General features: G+C 43.7%; 1 protein-coding gene across 2 annotated transcripts in view; it reads left to right on the top strand.

The window, feature by feature from the left end:
* Positions 1-788: 788 nt before the first annotated feature.
* The window catches only part of MEGF9 (multiple EGF like domains 9), a 99,854-nt gene continuing 93,119 nt past the window's right edge, over positions 789-7,523 (top strand). For both annotated transcript variants that reach the window (XM_036915497.2, XM_036915496.2), the window contains exon 1: positions 789-1,496. In XM_036915497.2, coding sequence (XP_036771392.1) covers positions 923-1,496 — 574 coding nt within the window. In that variant the 5' untranslated portion in view covers positions 789-922. The remainder of the gene's footprint in view (positions 1,497-7,523) is intronic.

The raw sequence follows: 7,523 nt of genomic DNA, 5'->3' as shown, positions 1-7,523 counted from the left end.
AACAAGAAGCTAAGGTTCAGTCCTTGCTGATCCCATTCTCCCTGGGGTTTAGGGTAAAGTGCATGCGATCCTTGTCTTCCCTCCGCTGGAAGGTTGCACGTTCGGCTCCTGACGGGTCTCTAGGACCCTCCCTCCTGCTTGGCACATCGCCTGGCCCACAGCAGGTGCCTGATCAGGACGTGAGTCCAGGTTCAGTGGAGCCCTCAGCAACGCTCAGTTTCCCCATCTCAGAAATGGGAATGGCCGCAAAGAAATCGCAGGGCCGAGGTTAGGGACTCTCAGGCAAAAGAGGCAATGCTGACCTCTATATCCTCGCTGCCGCCGCCCTCGCCATCGCAGGGGTTCCAGCCCAGTCCCCGCCCGCGCCCAGGTACAGAGCCGGCACCTCATTGTTCAAGAAGGCGGGGAAGCACTCGAGAGAGGTTTCCCCGCCCCGGGTCGCTTTCTCCGCCCAGTGGAGCAGACTACTTGGCTCGGCGTCTGCCGCGAGGGGCGCGTCCTTTGTCTCTTCCGCGGCACCCTGTGCCCGAGGCCCGCGCCCCGCTACTTGGGCAGACAAAGCCGGCGCTGCCGCGAGCCCGACCGGCAAGAGAGGGGCTCACACCACCCGCCTCCCGCCTTAGCACCGCCCCCTATCCTAGACGCCCTCTGATTGGCCCGCGGGGCTACAAAGAGGCCGGGAACCGGTTGGGTCACGTGGCTCAGCGTAACCTCCCATTGGCCAGCAAAGCTGCCAATCGGAGAGGGCGGGCTGTCCGTGCACCGCCCGGTAGCTCCCTCCGCGCTGGGGCCCGCCCGCGGGGCCGGCCGCCTGTCAGAGGGGGGTGGCGATGGTGCGCCCGGTGGCGGTGGCGGCTGCGACAGCTTCCCTGGTCCGAGTGCCGAGAGGAGAAGATGACTGACCGACCGACTGAATGAATGAATGAATGGCGGAGCCGAGCGCGCCATGAGGAGCCTGCCGAGCCTGGGCGCCCTCGCCCTGTTGTGCTGTGCCGCCGCCTCAGCAACCTCGGCGGGGAATGTCACCAGCGGCGGCGGGGCCGCAGGGCAGGTGGACGCGTCGCCGGGCCCGGGGCTGGGGGACGAGCCCAGTCACGCTTTCTCTAATGCGACGACTCCCACGGCCCAGGCCCCGAGGACCGGACCTCTGCTCACTACCGTCCACCCATCCCTGGTTGCTTCCTCCTCAGCCCGGTCTCCGGAGACCACCCCTCCTCAGGCGACGGCCGGATCCTCTCCCACCACCTTTCAGGCGCCACTCGGCTCCTCGCCGGCCACCGCTCCGGCGGTGGAACACACTCCGACCACCCCTCGCGCGACGACCAGACCCCAGCCGACCACCGTCTCCACGACCGCCGGCCCGGCGCCGATCACCCCCGTAGCGCCCACTGTACCGGCGCCCACCACTCAGCTGCCGCCGACTCCCGTTGTTCCCGGCGGCAGCAGCGTCCCGCCCACCCCACCTGCCACCGAGGCCCCTTCTCCTCCTCCTCCAGGTGAGTCCCAGCGCTTCCCTGCGGGCTAGACTCTTTCCCAGCGGCCTCCCAGCTTTACCCCAGCCCCCGGCCTCTAGGGTTGGGCTCCTGGCTGGAACTGATCGTTTCTTGCCCAAGTGTTCCCCAGATTTCCACCCCCAAGGGGAGGTCCAACCTTCAGCTGGCCTACCCTCTTCCCCTCGCCTCCCCAGTCTGCAAAGTCTTTTGTACCCCCTGGGCTGTGCTTCTTCGGGTGGGGGGCTACTGCTGTATGGAAGGCATCGCACCTCCTTCCAAACAGGGCTCTCTGGCCTTTGTCAGAGACCCAGCGTGGGCACAAACTTTTTTGGTTCGGTTTGCTTGCCCTGCTTCTCTGCCTGGGTTATTTGGGGAAGTTTGAAAGCCAGCACAGTATCTCCTTCAACCAATGGGTCAAAAACTGGGTATATGGGATTCTTCTCAAAGCTCTAGTTCCCTTGTTCGTTTCACCTTGTTTATTATACACAAACACGCAGGCACACACACATACCAGATTGCATGTGACAGGTGGAAGAGATTCGGAGAGGATTTCATTTACAAACGGTGGTACAGACCACTTAAGGACAAAAAGATGAAAAAGCAAACAAAACAAAAACACACAATGCATATTTTCCCTGCACAAAAGTGGATTCAGTAGGTTATTTGGGACAGTTGTGTATCTAGGTTGAGCACATCTATAAATTAGGTTAAATCCCTTCCTTGAGCCATTCTTTTATTTCCTCAGTTACAAGGTCAATATGTTTGGCCAAATACACAATTTAAGCAGCGATGCCCATTTCCCTTCTTAAGCTAGAATTTTCAAGTGTGCTGATGGCTGATAAATGCCAATTTCTGTTTGAGTCCACATAGTAAATAAGGTTCTTTCCTGTTTGTTAGAAACGACTCCCATTCTTTTCCCCTTTGAATCTAAAGTGTGCCTGGAACTAAACAAATGAAACCTACCCTGGCAAGACATTAGACAAGAGTTTCTGAAGTCCTATGCTTTGAGTTGGGGTGAAGATTTATCCAAACCATTTGTCTACATGAATGGATCTCTGACCTAATTCTTAGGCTCAGTGATTTATTGCAGAGCCAGGTATGGACTTTGGACCATAGTTGAATTTGTAGAGAGTTTTCCCACATGATTATAAGTCTTAATACAGTCTTGAATTTTGTGTTGGAGCTTGGCATTGATATGAGTAGGAATGTAGATTATTCATCCATAAAAACCTAAGTTTGCATCTCTTTCAGCCTCAAAGAGTATGTTAACTAGCTGGATTTTGACTGTAACCTTTTTTGGCCTTGGTGTAGAGAAATCAATGTACTGCTGAGAGACAGGAATCATAGGTTGAGAGTACAGATCCTGGCATCCATTCTTGGGTTAAATCCTATATTTGCCCCTTATTAACTGTATAATCTTGGGCAGGACACTTAATTTCTCTTCAACTTTAAAATGAAGATAATGATAGTACTTACCTCATAGAATTGCTGTGAAGATTAAATAGGTTAATACATCTATAGTGCTTGAACAGTCTGGGACAGAGTAAGCACCATGTGTATGTTAGCTATCCTTATGACTAGAAGTATTTTTGTGGGGTAGAAAGCATTTGAGAAACCTAGTAAGGACTTGCAATGATTTCTATTTGTTGTAGTTAAGTATAATAGAAAAAGGGTGAATTAGATTTTCTAGTTTGAAGCACATGGTAGCATTTAAGTAACAAAATCACTGTTTTGAATGGTTAGTATATGATAAATCTGTGTAATTGATGTTATTTTATTTTTATTATTTTTGTATTGTTATTTTAAAATCACAAAGGTAACCTTTCCTTCCAAAAAATACAACCAGCCAGAAGTCTATTAAGGAAAAAGTCAAAGTCACTCCTTTACTGCCATGTAGTTCCAGTCAGTCCCTAGGGGTTACTACTGTGCTAACAGTTTGCTGACCTCTTTTGGGGCATTTTTCTGGGCATATATGAACATAACACACAGGGTTTTTAAGAATAGTTTTTAAAAACTCAAAAACAGCCTTATACATACTGTTTTGCAACTTGCTGTATCATTTAACTATGTACCATGGACTTCTTTTTCATGTCGGTACCTAAGGTCTGCCCTATTCTTTTTAACAGTTGCATTTTTTTGTCATAAGAATATATCATGATTTATTTAACTAATCCCTTATTTATGGACACTTAGATTGCTTCTGGGCTTCACTTTAAAAAGCACAGAGAATAATGTGTTCTTCTTAAGTCCACTATATATATGTATTATATAATAATATATATAATATTCTCTAATACCTTGGATGGCGTTTCATAGAATCCAAACCAATTTCAAGTGAAGTAAAGCTGGATTGATTAATATTTGCCATCTGAACTGTTCAAAGCTTTTAGTAATTTCCATGGACTAAGATATACCTATGTCTCTGGTGGTCTTTGGTTGATAAAAGTTTTAGAAGACTGTCCAATTTTGGCAACGCTCCTGTGTTTTAAATTTTCCATGGTTTGTACTTTTTTGTGAATTCGCTGTGGATTGCCTGTGTTTAGTTCTCAGCAGCTGAACTGACTTTGTGGCCTATTGATAGGTAATCTTAGCTTTACTGTGATATAATCAAGTACAGCCTTTGTATCTGAGAGTGGGTTCTAGTTTACTTCAAACAGTAAAACCTCTCTGACAGAAGGAAAACTTCTAGATGAATTTGAGAGACTGAGTTTGACTTGCAAAACTGGATTCTCTGGCATTTGGCAAGATGGGTTGTACAGGGTATTTGATATTAATGTTCCTGTGAGGACTGAATGCCATTGGTAATATATTATGTGATTGAATGGGTCTTCCAGCTGCTCTTTGGTTTAATAATAATTTTTTTTCATGAAGGTCTGGTTGAGAGCTCTTGCCTGTGCCTCTCAGTTAGCGCCCTCTTTTGTTTACAGGGGCACTGAACTGCAAACTGAAACGAATTGCCCAGCAAGTCGGCACTTCCCTCCTACAGACCTGGCAAAACATTGGCCTGATTTGTTGGCTGAGTAGGATATTTTGAGGAGGGTGAAGGGAGAAGCTGTGATGCTAGAGGACAGTAGTTATCAGCAGTAGGACAGCAAGGTGATGACAGATGTTTGCTTTTTAAAATTGTGGACCTTGAGGGCTCAGTAGGACTTTAGAAATCACTGCCTCCTAATGTGGCCCCACATTTTAAGAATTAGTTGCATAGACTTAGCTGAAATGTTTTTCTGGTTAACACCGACTGGTTCTGGTTCTGCCCTTCGGGGTCATGCTTTGTACCGTGACAGTTCTTCAGGGATTTGAGGACAGTGATCATGTTCCCTCCGGGTCTGTACTAAGTGACTTCAGCTCCCTCAACTGTTTTATGTGACATGGTTTCAAATTCTCTCACTATCCTGGTTACTCCTCTTCTGGACTTTTTCAGACTTTCTGTGTCTCTCCCAGAGTGTGGAGCACAGAGCTGAACATAATACTCCACATGTGCTCTGACTAGCTCATAGTAGGGAGGGCAGTTACCTCGTTCTTTCTGGATGCTATATTACTGTTGATGCAGTTATCTCCTAATCACAGTAGCTTTTTTGGCAGCCACGTTATATTGTTGACTCATTGAGTCTGTTAAGAAAAACAAACAAACATGTACTGGATGAGTCTTTCTTCATTCTGGACTGGGAAATTATTATTTTCTAGAGTATAAGATGAGACATTTGCCAACATGTAGGACTTACTGTGTCAGATTGAATCCATCCTTTTAGATCCCAAGTCTGTCAGCGTACTCCACCCAGTTTATTCACATTCACCTACAGGGTGTTCCTACAGATTCTTAAGGACAGGTTAGGGCAGGTTAGTCTGACCTCACAGGGTAAAGTAACTTTATGGATGATAAAACAGTTTGGAAGGGAAGGAATAATAGTTTAGATTAGTTGTCACCGGTCTCTTCCAGCTGTGAAGTTCTGCGATGATTTGGTATGCATGATTCGGGGCACATTAATGCCCCCCAAAGAGCCTTAATAATTTGTGATCTAAGTTAAGAGAATAGGCTTTGTTTAAGCAAGTCCTAGAATCTAAAGTTTGAAAACTCTGACTATTATGATGTGTTAATAAAATATGAATGCATTTTATAATTGAAAGGAACATTCTGAGAATGCAGGGCTCTCCTAAGTGTATTGGGAAATGTTTTCTTCATCTTAAAGTTCTCTACCACTAGTTTCAGGGTGTTATTTGCTTGGATTATATAAGAAGATACCATTCATTTTAGGAAATCAAGTTGTTCAGGCTCCAAAGGTGATACATAGCTCCACAATTTTTAATCTAAAACCTGTGACGTTGGATATGTTTCACAATTACAATTTTTTTCAAATTTTAGGAAGTTAATAAGTATACCCCAGTGAAGTCTGGGGCAGCATCCAGTAATCAAACACATGAAGATATTACAGCAAAATGCATGTATATTCACACTGAGTAGTATAGATAAAGACTACAAATAGCCTTACATTTGTTCAGGTCAGATTTTTCTCCCAAATGAATTACAAAGAAAATTTTGGTTTTTGGATCTTCTGCTGTTTAGCATCAGGTCTGAGGGATTGTGGACCACTGTAATGGTAATTGCAGGCACACAGAATACTTACTATGTTTCAGGCACTGTCTAAGTACCCTATCTATATTAACTTATTTAATCTTCATAGCATTTAGGTCCAATCTAATTAGGTACCATTATTGTCTTCATTGTATAGATAAGCAAACTGAGGCTCAGAAAAGCCCAGCTATGGTGGAGCCCAGATTTAGATCCAGTCTTTCTGGTTCCAGAATCCATATTACTGGCATTTGAAGAAATAGTTACATAGAAGAGAAAAGAAGGTAATAATTTTGCTAAAAATATTGGTCCTTGGATACTAATCTGAAAACATTTCCACTATTCTTTGGCATTTACTCCTTCACTCCACTGTGCACCATTCATTCACCTCCTCAGATTTTCTGTTTTACAACTATGATTTTTAAACTAAAGCTCCGATTCTTCCTTTGCTAGATTCTAATATGGTCTGTGATAGAGAAATTTGTTTGTAGTCTCTTTAGGGCAAGGCCCAGGGACTTCTCAAATTCACTGTATCTTTTTCCTGGACTAAGTGCCTAGTTTTCTGTAGAAATTCTTTAGTCTGATTAGTTTCTGGAAGAGCATAGTTAAACTCCAGAACATTAGTTTAAAATCTTCTGAATTATGTTCCCAAGAAGCCTTCTGGCTAGTTGGAAATTTACATGTTGAAATAATTTGACTAGGTCTTTTATCTTGATTTTTTTAAAAGACCCATAAAATTAAAGTGTGCATTACTTTTCATCTCAACATTTCTAAACATGTATACATATTAACTTCCAGACATCCTGGCACCCTTATTAAAAGGATGGCAGAAAAGTATCATAGTGCTGTTTTTACTGATGGGTAAATTATGGATAGAGAGATTACTACTCTAGGACACTTAGTAAATCAGAAGAGACTAGAAATATAAGATCTTGTATAACTGAAAGACAGTGTTGGATGATATTTTTAATTATAAGTAGCTTTAATTCATGTCTTTTGTCTTGATTTTAATTTTTATAAGTTTTCTTTAGTATGATATGAAAGTCTTTATTACTAATGTTGAGATTATATTATAGGCACCTCTTCTGTGGTCACTTAGTCTTTTTTCAAGTATGCATTTCGGTTTATCTGTTTTTCACTGGAAACAATTACCTTAACTACAATGGTAACTTTGAAGGGAGATTTAAACAAATTGTGATGGAAAAGATACTGTCTTGATATATATGTGTTGGGACCACAGTAAGTTTACTCAAAATAATTATCCATTTAGATGTATCTATCAAAATACATGTGATGAATTTGTGTCAAAATAATCTCTCTAATAATGCCACTGTTTCACAGATAAATATTGTCAGAAGAAACCTTTCTTCTCTTACTTTTTCATTTAAAAATATCTTTCTTCTATTCTCGTTGCTCATTTTTTTCACTTTAAACTCCTCTATGTGTTCCATTCACTCCTGTCT

The sequence above is a fragment of the Manis pentadactyla genome, chromosome 3, assembly GCF_030020395.1.
Source record: "Manis pentadactyla isolate mManPen7 chromosome 3, mManPen7.hap1, whole genome shotgun sequence".
In the NCBI taxonomy this organism is placed as follows: domain Eukaryota; kingdom Metazoa; phylum Chordata; class Mammalia; order Pholidota; family Manidae; genus Manis; species Manis pentadactyla.
This window is presented reverse-complemented; position numbering and strand designations above follow the sequence as displayed.